General features: G+C 33.9%; 1 protein-coding gene across 3 annotated transcripts in view; it reads left to right on the plus strand.

The window, feature by feature from the left end:
• The first annotated feature begins 229 nt into the window (after positions 1–229).
• The window catches only part of LOC137823903 (protein LURP-one-related 15-like), a 52293-nt gene continuing 36618 nt past the window's right edge, over positions 230–15904 (plus strand). Inside the window, exons 1-3 of one of the 3 annotated variants that reach the window (XM_068629230.1) lie at positions 230–480; positions 634–867; positions 986–1324. In XM_068629230.1, coding sequence (XP_068485331.1) covers positions 280–480; positions 634–867; positions 986–1156 — 606 coding nt within the window. In that variant the 5' untranslated portion in view covers positions 230–279 and the 3' untranslated portion in view covers positions 1157–1324. Of the gene's footprint in view, positions 481–633; positions 868–985; positions 1325–15904 lie in introns of those variants that run through there. The other 2 variants (XM_068629228.1, XM_068629229.1) reach the window with 2 other exon arrangements.

The following is a 15904-nucleotide window of genomic DNA, read 5'->3' on the forward strand; positions in this document are numbered from 1 at the left end:
CACTAATTATTTCTTCTGTAGACTTTTTGCTGATAAAAAAATTTGTCTCTATGTGATTTTTTTTTATAAGTAAAGTTATCTCTATGTACATACTTAATTGTGGTAGGGATACTTAGTTGTTGTATTATTTGTGACCTTTTATTTAATAATGCTGTCAAGATGTTGCAAGTGGGGATTGGTATTGAACTTGAATTATTTGTTTTATATGTGGCTCTATAAATTGCCTTATACAACACATAAATAAAGACACTTTGGTTCCATAAAACACCTTCCTCTCCAATGGCAAATCCAGTCTCAATTATCAACCCTTCCTACTGTTCTCCTCACCCTATCACTCTACAGATTAATACTGAGAAAGGAGCCACTTACAATGAAAACGATGATCGTCTCTTTTATACTGACGATACTTTTTTCACACTCCACAACCGTCGTGTCTTATATGATGATGCAGAAAACCCCATCGTCACTCTATACAATAAGGTTTGGTTGCTCATGCATCTAGCAATACTCATTCTCAAGTTAATAAGTTTTATTACTTTAATATTTTCCCACCTACAAAACTAATCTCTGCTTAAATTTTTCATTCTAGCCACTAACCTAACCATGGTGTTATTATTCTCAATTTTTATGCAGATGGTGTCGTTGCATGGCAGATGCAAAGTTTTCAGGGGTGAAAGCACTGATTCATCTGAATTGCTATTTTTGGTGAAGAAAATCGCGAAATCACCTGGGATTACTAAATTAAACGTGTTCCTCGCAAACAACCAAGGCAAAAAGAACAAAAAAAGTGACTTTAGAGTGATCATTTTTGGAAGTAAAAGGTCGTGCACTGTTTATGCCGGTGAATCTCCTAACATCGTAGCCAAAGTATGAGTACTGAGTTAGTATATCTTTCTATTTATATTGGTAATTCTTTGTTTTTTTAATAAGTAGTAGAATTTAAATATATTATGATAATTATATATGTATGTTTCTCTCTATGTAGATGGAGAATAATGGTGGCTTCAATGTCTTGGTCAATCCCAATGTGGACTACGCATTCATAGTAGCGCTACTTATGATTGTTAAGGACATGAATTGTTGTGATGAGCCCCTGAATACTACAAATAAAACTATTAGTGCCCTAAAAATAATTTCATCTTTATCAAGCAGCTAAATAAATATATTGTATAAGAAAATATAAGTAAAAGTGAGGAAATAAATTTGGAGTCCTCCCTAATGTACTTATATAGATGTCTGTTGTATTATGTTGTATATGGCTATTTCTTTATCTTTTATTATATCAATGACAGCAAAGTTAATGGTACCTTATATAGATCCGAAATGTGTGGAGAAGTTTTTTTTACCTTATCTCTTGTTTTTCTTTATCAGCAATGAATAAATAAAATAAAAGGGATACTTCAGAGGTATCCCAACTCATATACAAAAACCAGAGGTGGACTTCTTATATCATCCACAAATCACAAAAGAAACCCTCCTTTATGGTTGGAGCATGGCAACCTTAAAGTAACAACATTCAACTATACCAATACACCCAGAATCGAGGCCACCTACATTCACCTCCATACACCTCGCCACGCGTCGAGCTACCCATGCACGTTGCAAAACGTAGGCGACCACCGACTACGCACACATGGAGATACCTTATCTCTTGTAATAACAGAACCCAAACGACACAATTTTGTAGGTGAAACAAAAAAAACCATTCATGGCTAGGAAAAACTTATCTTAAAGTTAGTTATATCAACAATTACCAAGTTGATATGTTATGTAAATAACTTACGAATTATTCTTTGAATAATAACTTAGTTATAGGAAAGTTATCATTGAATAAATTTGTGAATAACTTATTTAAGGATTCATATTTATAATATACTTACGAACTTATTCATGGATAATTTATTTATATATGTTGATAACTTATTCATAGATAAATGCATGGATAATTTATCTATAGAATCACTAGTGCAAAATGAAGAAAAGGATACGCTTTATTTAGTACGGCTTTTGCACGACCCGTTTTCGTAAAAAACGCGGTGGCATTTTTTAAATTATTTTGATTTACGAATGCGGCTATTTGTATAACCGGACTTGTAAATCAAAGCGCTTGATTTACAAATGCGGCTATTTGTATAGCCGCACTTGTAAATCAAAGCGCTTGATTTACGAATGCGGCTATTTGTATAGCCGCATTCGTAAATCCTTTTTTACCCTAAATTTTGAAGCGCGCCACACACAATTTCAAACCTTCTGCTACACCTGCATTCCATTTGTGCAATGTAAGTTTCTTGAACTCTCTTTCTTCCTCTTCATCTTCACAAATATATGCATAAATGTTTTCGTTTTTCTTATATATGTTTTTTTCCTTGCATTGGTGGTCTCGAAGCACTGTTTCGTTGGCTGGCATTCGTTTTTCTTACATTGTTTGGTTTCTTGCATTGCTCAGTACTCTTTCATTGTCTTCGTGGTTTCTTGTGAATTTTTTGGTTTGCTCTGTTGCTGCTTCCCTGTCTGCCGTCGCTTCTGCTGCTGCCACCGTTGTTGGCGCTCCCGTGACTCTTCATCAACGTTGCCTTCACAGAAGATTGACGATGTTTTAAAATTTTTAATTTTTTTTTAATGATTTGGCATATACAAGTGCGGTTAAAGCAAATAACCGCACTTGTAAATGGTATTTATAAATGCGGCTATATAGCCGCATTTATATTTCTTGATTTACAAGTGCGTGTTGATCAAATGCAGCTTTATAAATTCGAAATAACCGCATTTGTTTTATGTTTCTGCACTAGTGAATTTCTTTTAGCTAAATCATGCATTAACTTTTTTTTATGAATAAATCCATAAGAAATAATAAGAATATTTTTCGTCTTCCAAGTCATGCCCCTCTATACTTGTATAGTCACAAATGTGAAAGAAATTTTATCTCAATATTTAAATATCATATCTCAAATATTCAACGTTTAGTTCAAACATCCATATGCAACACACAGAAAAAAAATGAATTTAAGGGAGATTTATTTTTACATTATTCATGCTTAAAACCTCTATTAAGTCATTTATCCAGGGTTGCAGTTTCCCCTCCTAAACCATTCCTGGGAAACGTGTTTCCCGGAGTTCTTTTAAACCTTAGGAAAAGTCTTTCAGAACCCTTGTTCATGGGTTTAAGAACCTCTGTAAAATATTATGAGTTTTCAAAACCTTCGTAAAATATCATGAGTTTCAAAATTTCCGTAAAATGACTTGTCGTTTAATATAACCTTCAACCCATTTGTCATCATCTTTAACAATTCTCTTGACTTCTCTCTTCCACTTTAGACACTCTCCAACACATGCTCAATGGCCACAGACGACAATCCTAGCAAGGAATCACAATTTAGCCAAACTTATGTCTATTAGATCTAAGGAGAAGAAACACTAAATAAGGCACTCTCTTCTTCGAACTCCAATATTGTTCTTCTCCAACTTGGGTCACAAGCCACTGTTATCTAGCTCGACATTAACTAGAGTTTATCACTGTTTTATATATCCTAAATAATTGTATTATCTATCAGATGTGGGCTTCAAAACCATGTGTGTTTTGGGCTAACGATTGCAAGAACATATTGCGAGAAGAAATTAACTTTATTACTTCTCACTTTTACTGGGAATTAATTATTAGATGTATTTTAAAATAAAGGCCTTAATTTAAAATATTTCAATATTATGAGAATTAAATATTAACAATTATAACTAAAACTAAAATTGCACATAAAATATACCTACATCAAAAGTTAAAACAAAATAAGTTAGATTTTTTTAAGTATGAGCTCATAACAAAAAAGAAACTAGGAATTATATAAACCAACTAATCAATCATAAAATATATGCAAATATTGTTGAAATACTTATTATCCAAGATTAGTTGTTCAAATACTTATCATCCAAGGTTATTTTGTAGAGTTTTAAAATAAATTTTTGAAACTTTAGAAAACTTATTTGGAATGTAAAGTTACACTTTCAAAATTTTAGAGAATTTAGTTATAAAGTATATAAAATATATTTAAACTATGTAGTTTTTAATTATTTATTTATAAATAGATTTAATTATATTTATTTATTGAAGTTTGAAAAATCTGGAGTGTTTTATTGATGTTCTACAATAAATCTTTGAAATTTAACGAAGGTTAAAAAACCTCTGTTATTTTGTTGAGATTTTAGAATAAACCTTTGAAACTTAACAAAGGTTAAAATGACTTTAATCTGCTGAGGTTGTAGAATAAACCTTTGGAACTTACTGAAAGTTAAAAAAAAAACTTTTGTTATTTTGCTGAGGTTTTAGAATAAACATTTGAAATTTAATGAATGTTAAAAAAACCTCCGTTATTTTGGTGAGATTTTAGAATAAACCTTTGGAATTTAAACAAGGTTAAAAAAGAACCTCTATTATATTGTTGGGGTTTTAAAATAAACCTTTGAAATTTAATGAAAGTTAAAATCACCTTCGTTATTTTGCTGGTGTTTTAGACTAACATTTGTTTTTTTTTTATCAGCAAAGAAAAAATAAAATAAAAAGAGACACTTCAGGGATGTCTCAACCCTTATACAAAACCCCAAATTACAAGATCCTAGAACCCTACCAACTAAGGATCCGACAAACATTGTACTACATATCAAGGTATAAAACCAAACCAAGACATAGAAACCCACCAGATACAGTTGTCTCACCCCACCAAATCGGTCACACCCTCAAATAAAGACATGCATCCAACAACAAAACAAGATCATTGTCATCAAGCTGAAGGACCTTACCCAAGAGACAAACTCAAAGATACAAGACACATCATCCAACAACTAAACCATAACTTTGTATCAGACTGAGTTGTACCAAAAACCCAAGTACTAACAACGACAAACAGACCCTTATGAGAAGAGAACATAAGCCAATTATACCCTACAATGTACACAAAACAACCTCCCAAACTGGCCACAGAAGTAACCAGAAAACGCCTCAAATCCTTTTGCCACAATTCAAACACCATTAAGATACAACACCAAACCGAAAAGCATACAACATAAACACTTCCTTTACCGCAGCACAGAGCAGAATCATCAGTCCGACCCTGCCAGATAGGAAATACCAAAACAACTTGCACAACCACTCAAAGCTTTCCAAGCCTCAGTCTAGCCTTTCATATAGGAGTTACTGAACGAACCTGCGCAAACCACACCACAACTACCAAAACTAGGAAAGAACGTTAGTTAAAAACACAAATAATCAGACTTTCAAAACCAGTCTGAGTAAGAGAATGCAACCGATTTTTCTTTTACTGTGACCCAAGACCAAGTCTTCCTTTGTGCCACGGTAAATACCTCCACTAGATCCACCCGCCCATTCTCAAACACAACCCTATTCTTGTGATTCCAAATTTCACTCACAAAACCTACCCAAATACCCACCAGCACTTGGTAACTGCGTGGTTCAGACCAAGAGGTTTGAACATCCTAAAGTGCATTTGTGCATCACAATGTAGCACCAAAGGGAAACCCAGCCACGTGAGACACATACCCCAAATTCTCCAAGAAATCTTACACTCAAAAATTAAAAATGAAGGTTAAAAAACCTTCGTTAATTAAATCACATCCTAGGGTTATATTAACCTCCATTAAAACTCTTTTTTCTTGTAGTGACAACATTTAACTTGAAACTATATTTTAACTGAAAACTGTATAAATTACTAAATATTATAACTCTAAAAATTCTTAGTGTGGTGCCAAATACCAACAAAAAAAATTATTCTTCATTCATCATTAACTATTTCTTTCTATGTAGATAAATCATATCATGAGCTACAACCCTAAAGTTGCATCATTTGCTTCTTGGAAAGTTGTTTGGTTTATTTGTTCCAACCAGTTCACATAGAAGGAGTATACCTTGTCTTTTCTATATGATGTTGGTCTTTTTTTGCGTTTGGTTTTGAAGCTTATAGAGAATGAAAAAAATAAGCAATTAAACTAATTAATCTAAGTGAGTGTGTGCATCTTAAATCTTAAACAGTTTGAGAGTCACTGATTAATTGATAATTGTGGTTGTTTGATTTTTTATTTTATGTTACATCATAGAAGAACATGAAAATGATTAAGACATTTGTATTAGAAACTCAAGACCAAATAGCCAACCTTTATTTAAATTCATTATATCTTTGTGACAACCCTTTCTGTGTCAAGAATATTTTTGTTATTATTATTGTATCCTCAACCTTAATTGATATATTTTTCTACCTATTGACATGTTTAAGGAATGAGAATATAGCAATTTATATATAAAGAAAAGGTGATGGTTGGCTTTAGTTGTTTTAAAGTTTAAAAAAATTATTTGGTTGGAAAAAGGAATAATTTATTTCTATTATCATTGATTGAAAACAAAATTAATCTATAATACAAATGGAAGACACTCCTAGGGTAAGTTCTAAAAAAATCAAAAAGAAAAAAAAATTCAAATTTTAACCCTAAATAGAAATCTGAAATGCATTTTGGGAGTGACAAGTGACACGCTGTAGAGCTTACACGTGACACAAAACTCTCATTTTAAAAACCATCATCATGTTTCCCTCACATTTCAAACTCTCATTTACTTTCATTTTTCGTTACCATCACCATGTTTCCCTCTCATTTCAAACTCTCATTTACTTCATTTTTCGTTTCTCTCTCTTTGATTTACTTTGACCTCTGTTTTTATTCTTTCATTTCCTCGCCATTTTTGTTTCTCACTTTCATTTCTTTGATTTCTTCTTCCTTAGGTTTGCTCATTCATTTTTGTCTTAAGAACAAGTTAGTCTTCATCCTTTCTTTTTCCTTTTCTTCCTTTTTGGGTTTTTTATTTGGGGATTTTGTATTTTGATGTTTTTGCCTATTGTCTTCATCTCTTTTACAATTATTTTTACTTCATTGTTCTTGATATTGTTGTTTCTCTATTTGTTACGTTTTTCACACTAAAAATGATTTTTTTTTTTAGTTTTCTTATGAAAAATCCTTGTTTTTGATGTTTCTGCCAATTCTCCTCGTCTATTTTTCGTTTTCTTTGCTTCAATGTTCTTCATATTCTTGGTTCTTTGTTTGCTATGTTTTTCGCACAATAATTTTTTATTTTTTTTTCTTAGGAAAGTTCCTTGCTTTTGATGTTTTTGCTGATTGTCTTCATATTTTTTTACGTTTTTTTTCTTCATTGTTCTTGATATTCTAGCTTATCTATTTGTTACATTTTTTGCACCATAAAAATGATTTTTTTCAGTTGTCTTATGAAAGATCCTTGCTTTTGATGTTTCTGCCGATTCTCTTCATCTGTTTTTCAGTTTCTTTACTTCAGTGTTCTTCATACTCTTGTTTATTTGTTAGTTACGTTTTTCGCACCATAAAAATGATTTCTTTTGGGTTTTGTTATGAAAGTTCCTTGCTTTTAATGTTTTTGCAGATTCTCTTCATCTCTTTTACAGTTTCTTTGTTTCATTTTTTTTGATATTCTTGCTTCTTTATTTGTTACGTTTTTTGCACCATAAAAATGATTTTTTTTTTCCGTTTTCTTATGAAAGATCCTTGCTTTTGATGTTTCTGCCGATCCGATTCTCTTCATCTGTTTTTCGATTTCTTTGCTTTAGTGTTCTTCATATTCCTAGTTCTTTGTTTGTTACATTTTTCGCACCATAAAAGTGATTTCTTTTGGAATTTGTTATGAAAGTTCCTTGCTTTTAATGTTTCTGCAGATTCTCTTCATCTCTTTTACAGTTTCTTTGCTTCAGTGTTCTTCATATTGGTTCTTCTCTATTTGTTACGTTTTTTGGCCGATAAAAATGATTTGCTTCAGTGTTCTTTGCTCCATTCTTTTAAATCTTTTTGGTTCTCTATTTTTAGGGCTCATCTTGCTTTATCTTTTCACAATATTATGTTCATCTCTTTCACAACTAATTTGGACTTCTGATCCAACTTTCGAAGTGTTTTTTTAATATGTTTATGTTTATGGTTCCATCATTAATTACATGCAAATTTTTTTGTAGAAGATTTTGCATCAAAATCACAGAGCACCTAAAAAAGGTAATGCAAGCAACAAATTAGGTGCTTTTGGGCTGCTACAAAATCTGAGAATTTGGGAAGAAGGTAATCAAATTTGAAATTCAAATTTCAAATATGAATTGAATTTGTCTCCCCATTTATATGTTGTTGTTTGTGAATCACTACCTATATTAAAGTGTAGTGTATGATATTTTGGAAGAGATCATAGTGGTTCAATCATTTTTTGTTATACTTGGTTGCTACTTACAAAAATTGGCAAAGGAAGGAAGGGAAAAAAATTGTTGACCATGAGATTTTCTATGCTAGGTCTTACCCTTTGGAATCATAACTGGCAAGGTTGGATCGGAAGTAAAATGTTTGAGAACCGAAACGAACAATCACAAGAATCAAAAGTGAGGTAAACTACATTATTTATTACAACTCTTTTAAGAATCCATGTTTTAAGAGGATAAATGTGAGGAATGCAAAATCTCTATGGTGCTACAATTGGAATGCAACATATGAAAGTTTATTGGGTGGCAACAAGAGGGTCTGTATGACTAACCTATACAAGATTGTAGCAGTGTAAGTTGGTTTGGTCATTACAATAATTATAGTTCGTTCTTTCCTATGAAGGAAGAGGAAAATTTGACATACTGTAGTTAATGACTTTATATATCTGTTGTAACTTCATTTTTCAGTTCACAATGACAAGGAATTTTATTGTAATTTTTTCATAAATTTTATATTTGTTGGATTGATACTGGATGAAACAAATTTGTATGTAAATACACATTTTGTATAGTATGATCAATTTCCACCCTTGATGCAAGTCTGTATCTCTGTAAATTTTGTTTAATTCAATAGACATGAAAATTTGAATTTGTAAAGCATCACTGTTAAATGCATTTTGAAACTCTACAATACATAAATGTGCAATTCCAATTTTACTTAATTATTGTACTTCAGATAAAGTTATTTTCATAATCTGCACATAATAAAATTTCTAAATTATTTAAAATCCTAAATAAACACAAATCCTAACTTATTTCATAAACATGACTGATGAAACACTATAAACCACGATATTCAAATGGCTGTTTAAGCCAATTTTTTTGTGATAATTTTGTGGCATGATATTTACAAAAAGAATAAATCCCACTAAAAAAGCGTAACTAAATAATAAAATGGAATGTTTTCATGATTTAAATAAAAGGACAATATTTTTAGAAATGTAACTTACAAAATATTATAGATTATGGGTCAAATATGATTTATTCATGCTTTATTTAACCAAACTCACATAATTAAATTTAACTGGATAACGTTTTTAGTTATTAATATAAACCTAGCAAAGTGCAAAACGTGCGTAAGCAAGTGTACCCTGTGAGCAATTATGAAGCAAAATCAAGCTATATATATAGTAAGTATATCCGTACCATATTCCATATAGATAAAGGCTTTGCAGAATGCATGCAGATACCCCATTCCTTACCTGCTATTTTTCTCTATAGTGGCATTAGTTGTTGGGAAAAAACGGGTAATTTTTCCACTAAAACAAAACCCTAATAGAGCTACCCGACAAATAATATTGAATAAATAAAGCGGAATAATAAAAGAGATAAAGAGGAAAGAACACACCCGAAAATTGTTAACGAAGTTCGGCCTGTTTAGCCTAATCTCCGAGCACAGCAAAAACAGCTCACTTTTATTACTATGAGAGAAGATATTACAAATTGGGATATTTAACAGTGAAGGAGGGGATGTTAATATATAATCCTCAAACCTCCTTCCCAAACAATGAACCCACCGATGTGGAACTTGGGATTAAGCCAAAATCAACAAATCTCCACCTTGGCTTAATTTCAAGTCCCACCTAAAACAAATCTTCTCAAAACATAACAAAAACAAAACTTTACAGTGCTTCAAATTTGCGCCTCTGGGCGCCAACTTCAAATGTGCAAAATATTAACCAAGTCTAAACAATGTTCAAACTTGGCCCTTGTAACCACCTTGGTGAGCATATCTGCAGGATTCTCCGTAGTGTGAATCTTCTGGAGAACAATCTCCTCTTCTTCGAGAATCTCACGCACAAAGTGATAACGAACATCAATGTGTTTCGTCCGTGCATGAAAGACTTGATTCTTTGCTAAATGAATAACACTCTGACTGTCAGAATATAACTCAAGTTGTTTCTGACCAACTCCCAAGTCTTTAAGCAACCCATGAAGCCAAATTGCTTCTTTCCCAGCCTCTGTAATCGCCATATACTCTGCCTCTGTCGTAGACAAAGCCACCGTAGACTGCAAGGTAGACTTCCAACTAACTGGCGCTTTTGCTAAAGTGAACAAATAGCCAGTTGTAGACCGTCGCTTATCCAAATCACCTGCATAATCAGAATCACAATATCCAACTATGCATTGACCAAGTGATTCATCTTGCTCAAATGCCAATCCAACATCTAAGGTATTTTGGAGGTACCGTAGAATCCATCTCACAGCTTGCCAATGACCCTTGCCCGGATCATGCATGTACCTGCTAACAACACTCACAGCCTGTGAAATATCTGGTCTTGTACACACCATTGCATACATCAAGCTTCCAACTGCATTTGCATATGGGACTTTCGCCATGTATTCTCGTTCTTCATCAGTCGTCGGAGATAAACGACTACTCAATTTCAAATGAGGAGCAAGTGGGGTACTTACAGGTTTTGTATCTTCGTGTATACCAAAACGTTGTAGTACCTTCTGCAAATACTGCTTCTGTGACAGCCAAAGTTTTCCCCTCTCTCTGTCCCTGTTTATCTCCATGCCGAGAATCTTCTTGGCTTCCCCCAAATCCTTCATCTCGAACTCTTTACTCAACTGAGCCTTTAACCTATCAATCTCAACTTGGCTCTTTGTTGCAATCAGCATATCATCAACATATAAGAGTAAGTAAATGTAGGAACCATCTTCAAGTCTGCGCAAATACACACATTGATCATATTTGCTTCTCTTGTACTTCTGATCCTTCATGAACTTATCAAATCGTTTGTACCACTGTCTCGGAGATTGTTTCAGTCCGTACAACGATTTGCTAAGTTTACAAACCCAATCTTCTTTACCATCAACCTTGTACCCTTCCGGTTGAGTCATATAGATTTCCTCATTCAAATCACCGTGTAGGAATGCGGTCTTTACATCAAGTTGAGCAAGCTCCAAATTCAACTGTGCTACCAAGGCCAACAAAATTCGAATGGAGGAATGTTTAACAACTGGAGAAAATACCTCATTATAATCAATTCCCTCCCTCTGAGCAAAGCCTTTAGCAACCAACCTTGCCTTGTAGCGAACATCTTCTTTATTAGGAAATCCTTCTTTCTTTGCAAATACCCATTTGCACCCAATTGCCTTCTTACCTTTCGGTAATTGTGCCAGCTTCCACGTCTTGTTCTTCTTCAAAGACTGCATCTCCTCTTCCATCGCACCTGCCCAATTACCATTCTCTGAACTCAGAATGGCTTCTAGGTAAGTGGATGGAATGTCATCAACAACTGGAAGTGCATAGGCAACCATATCCATGAAACGAGTAGGCTTCTGAATGTCTCGTCTCTGTCTTCTAACTGCAATTGGCGCTGATTGTTGTTGAGATTCTTGGGTAGGAACCTCTTCCTCATCTGACTCTTCTTCTGCCATAGGAGAGTGACTTGTGGTATTTCGTGTTGGGATCACCACTGTCGGCTCAAACTCCACCTGCTTCCGGGCACACTCCACCTGCTGTGGAGTACTATCAGCTCCTTCTGGATTTACCTTCTTTAACATGGCAGATTCATCAAAGGTAACATCCCTGCTGATAATCGTCTTCTTTGCCTCTAGACACCACAAACGGTATCCCTTCACTCCAGGACTAAAGCCCATGAAAAGAGCTTTCTTTGCCCGTGGATCCAACTTTGATTCAATCACATGATAATATGCAATAGAACCAAAAATATGCAAAGAATCATAATCAGTTGCAGGTTTTCCAGACCATACCTCTAACGGGGTTTTGCCATCTATAGCAGATGATGGCAAACGATTGACGAGATGTTGAGCGTATGTCACAGTCTCAGCCCAAAACTCTCTGCCTAACTCAGCATTAGACAACATACAACGAACTTTCTCCACAAGTATCTTGTTCATACGCTCCGACACCCCATTCTGCTGTGGTGTTTTTCTAACAGTGAAGTGCCGAACTATGCCACAATCTTGACATACCTTCAGGAACGGATCACTCTTGTATTCTCCTCCATTGTCTGTTCGGAGAACCTTAATCTTCCTTCCTATCTGGTTTTCAACTTCAGCTTTCCACTTAAGGAAAATTTCAAGCACATCATTTTTGTTCTTCATAGTAAACACCCAAACTCTCCTGGAAAAATCATCCACAAAAGTGACAAAATAATGCCTACCTCCGATTGACGGAGTCTTGGCAGGTCCCCACACATCGGAATGCACATAATCCAGAATACCCTTGGTATTGTGAATTGCAGTGCCAAACTTCACTCTTCGTTGCTTTCCCAGAACACAATGCTCACAAAATTCAAGTTTGCAAGCCTTCGTACCTTTCAACAATCCTTGCTTGGTAAGAATTTGCAAGGATTTCTCTCCAGCATGTCCCAACCTCATATGCCACAACTTCGTTGCCTCAGCATCCTTCTTAGAGCTAGAAGTTGCTGCCGCTACTGTCCCCACCATTGTACTACCTTGATAGTAATACAAATTGTTCTTCATCACGCCTTTCAACATCACCAGTGCTCCTGAAGTTGCTTTAAGAATTCCATCTCGCATCGTCACAACTAGGCCTTTAGATTCTAAAGCCCCCAATGAGATGAGATTCTTCTTCAACTTTGGCACGTACCGTACATCCCGCAAAATTCTGGTGGATCCATCATGATTCCGCAGCTTGATTGAACCTATCCCAGCTGTCTTACATGGATTATCATTACCCATGTAAACAACCCCGCCATCGAGTTCTTGAAAATCAAAGAACCATTCCCGAATGGGACACATATGATAAGTACAACCTGAATCCAATATCCACTCATCTGGATACGATGATGCTGAAAGCGAGACAATTAAAGAGATATCTGATTCCATGTCACTTTTGCATTCTACAACATTTGCATCTTGAGGAGTCTTCCCTTTCTTCTGCAGTTTTGGACAGTCTTTCTTCCAGTGTCCTTTCTCATGACAGAAAGCACACTCATCTTTGGCAACGACTCGACCTTTAGACTTAGACATCCCTCTTCTCTCCTTTGTTTGGCTTTGCTGACGACCTCTTGCCACCAATGCTTCTTCTGATGTCGTTGATTTGGTTCTCATCTTATCCTGCTTTCTTAATTCATGACTATATAAAGCAGAACAAACAGCATCTAACGACACATTCTCCTTCCCGTGAAGGAGCGTAGTCTCCAAATGTTCAAATTCATCAGGAAGAGATGATAACAACATCAAAGCCAAATCCTCATCCTCAAACTTCACATCTAAATTCAACAGGTCTGCTACTAATTGATTAAACATAGTGATGTGTGCATTCATAGTAGTACCTTGTTGGTAGTCAAATCGGAACAACCTTTTCTTCATCAGGAGCTTGTTCTGACCACTCTTCTTCAGAAACTTGTCCTCCAATGCCTTCCACAGTTTGTGTGCAGAAGTCTCGTTTTTTACAGCGTACTTCTGCTCTCTGGACAGGCAGGATCGAATAGTTCCGCATGCCAACCGGTTGATGATGCTCCAATCTTTCTCCTCTACCTCTTTTGGTTTCTCTCCTTCAATAGCAATATCAAGACCCTGTTGAAAAAGAGAGTCCAAGACCTCTCCTTGCCACATGCCAAAATGTCCAGTGCCATCAAATATTTCCACCGCCAATTTCAAGGTGGACACCGGGAACCTCGACCATGATGAAGAGGAGCCCGACACTCTGGATACATCCTTGGCTTCTTCTTCTTGATTTGCCATTACAAACTCAAAATATAATATTCAATATTACAAATAATTTCAAACAACCCAAGGCGAACCTTTGGCTCTGATACCACTTGTTGGGAAAAAACGGGTAATTTTCCCACTAAAACAAAACCCTAACAGAGCTACCCGACAAATAATATTGAATAAATAAAGCGGAATAATAAAAGAGATAAAGAGGAAAGAACACACCCGAAAATTGTTAACGGAGTTCGGCCTGTTTAGCCTAATCTCCGAGCACAGCAAAAACAGCTCACTTTTATTACTATGAGAGAAGATATTACAAATTGGGATATTTAACAGTGAAGGAGGGGATGTTAATATATAACCCTCAAACCTCCTTCCCAAACAATGAACCCACCGATGTGGAACTTGGGATTAAGCCAAAATCAACATTAGTTATATCTCTTTGATTTGCACTGTAGTTATAAAGCTCCGAACAATAATTTGGTTTCCTAACTTTGAATGTATGATTACATCTATAATAACAAGGGCCATCAACAATCCCTTGTTATCTGATAACTTCAGAAACCTGTTGAGTGTTGAAGCTAATCGAGAACTCTCACATATTCACATGAATATGACATATGATTGATTTGATAACAACATTAGGAGAAAGGGAACAACAATACTTCAGCATCAACCGTTAACTCTTACCTCAGATTTGAAGTCAAAGTGGAAATGGAGGCATGCAGAGTTACTTATTACAAGAAAACAAGCAATTAGCTTCTAAATATTTGCGTGGAGTAACTACGAAGTTTGGGGTACAATTTGGGTTGGCATTGTGAGCGAAATCTGGAAACATAGGAACTCGGTCATCTTCAATAGAGGTGTGGCAGATGTGTCTGAAGTGTTCGCTTCGGTGCAAGTAAAGGTATGGTCTTGGATTATGCAAAGTCTCGTTCTGCTTATTTCCCTTATTCTAGTTGGGTTTTAAATCTTTTGGCTTGTATGAGGTTGATTCATTAACATTGGTTAGTGTTGGTATGGTTATCCCTTTGCTAATTTGGTAGGCGTTCTAATAGGAGACTGATGTCAAGTATTTCTGTATAAGGGTTGGACCACCCCTGAAGTGGTCCCTATTTATTTATTTATTTTATTGCTGATAAAAAAAAAACGAATGCTAATATTGTTGGACAAGATGGGGGCAAAATTCATACAAAATAACATTCGACGTAAAACGCACGCACTTATGGATTTAATTTTTTTTTTTAAATCCAGTTTATATTTTAAGATTTTAAAATTATTTATTTAAAGTATAACATTATAAGAAATATTTTAATATTTAATTTTTTATTGTATTTATTTTAAAATTATTTCTTTAATATTATAATAAATTATTTAATTTATAAATTTGTAATATAAATTAGTTAAATTAAATTTATTAAATTAATTAAGTGTTTGATTTAAAATTAATTGAGTAAAAGAAAAGATGTATTTAAATTATTTAAATGTTATATAAAATATTTTATTATTTTAAAGATTATTTATTTTAAATTTATTTGATTTATATATTGTCATATATAAATTAAACAATATAGATTATTATTTGTCATATATTTTAAAATAACTTTTTGTTGTATAAATGAAATAAATTATTTTTGTTGTATAAATTGAATTTAATTGTTTTGTATAAATTAAAGAATTTTTTTTTTATAAATTATATACAGTTGTTTATACATTAAATTTATTTATTTGTTGTATAAATTTAAAATAAAATGAATTAAATTTTTGAAAGTTTTAATATAATTTTTATTAAATTATATTTAAGAAAATTTTCACGTGCCCCACATTAATAATAAGTGTAATAAAAATCATAATATGACAAAAAAACTTGTCTGGTGTAGTGGTTAAAGCTTCTTTAATCAGTGAAAGATTTGGGTTTGAGACTGGTGTAGTGG

The sequence above is a fragment of the Phaseolus vulgaris genome, chromosome 8 (genome assembly GCF_000499845.2).
Source record: "Phaseolus vulgaris cultivar G19833 chromosome 8, P. vulgaris v2.0, whole genome shotgun sequence".
NCBI lineage: Eukaryota > Viridiplantae > Streptophyta > Magnoliopsida > Fabales > Fabaceae > Phaseolus > Phaseolus vulgaris.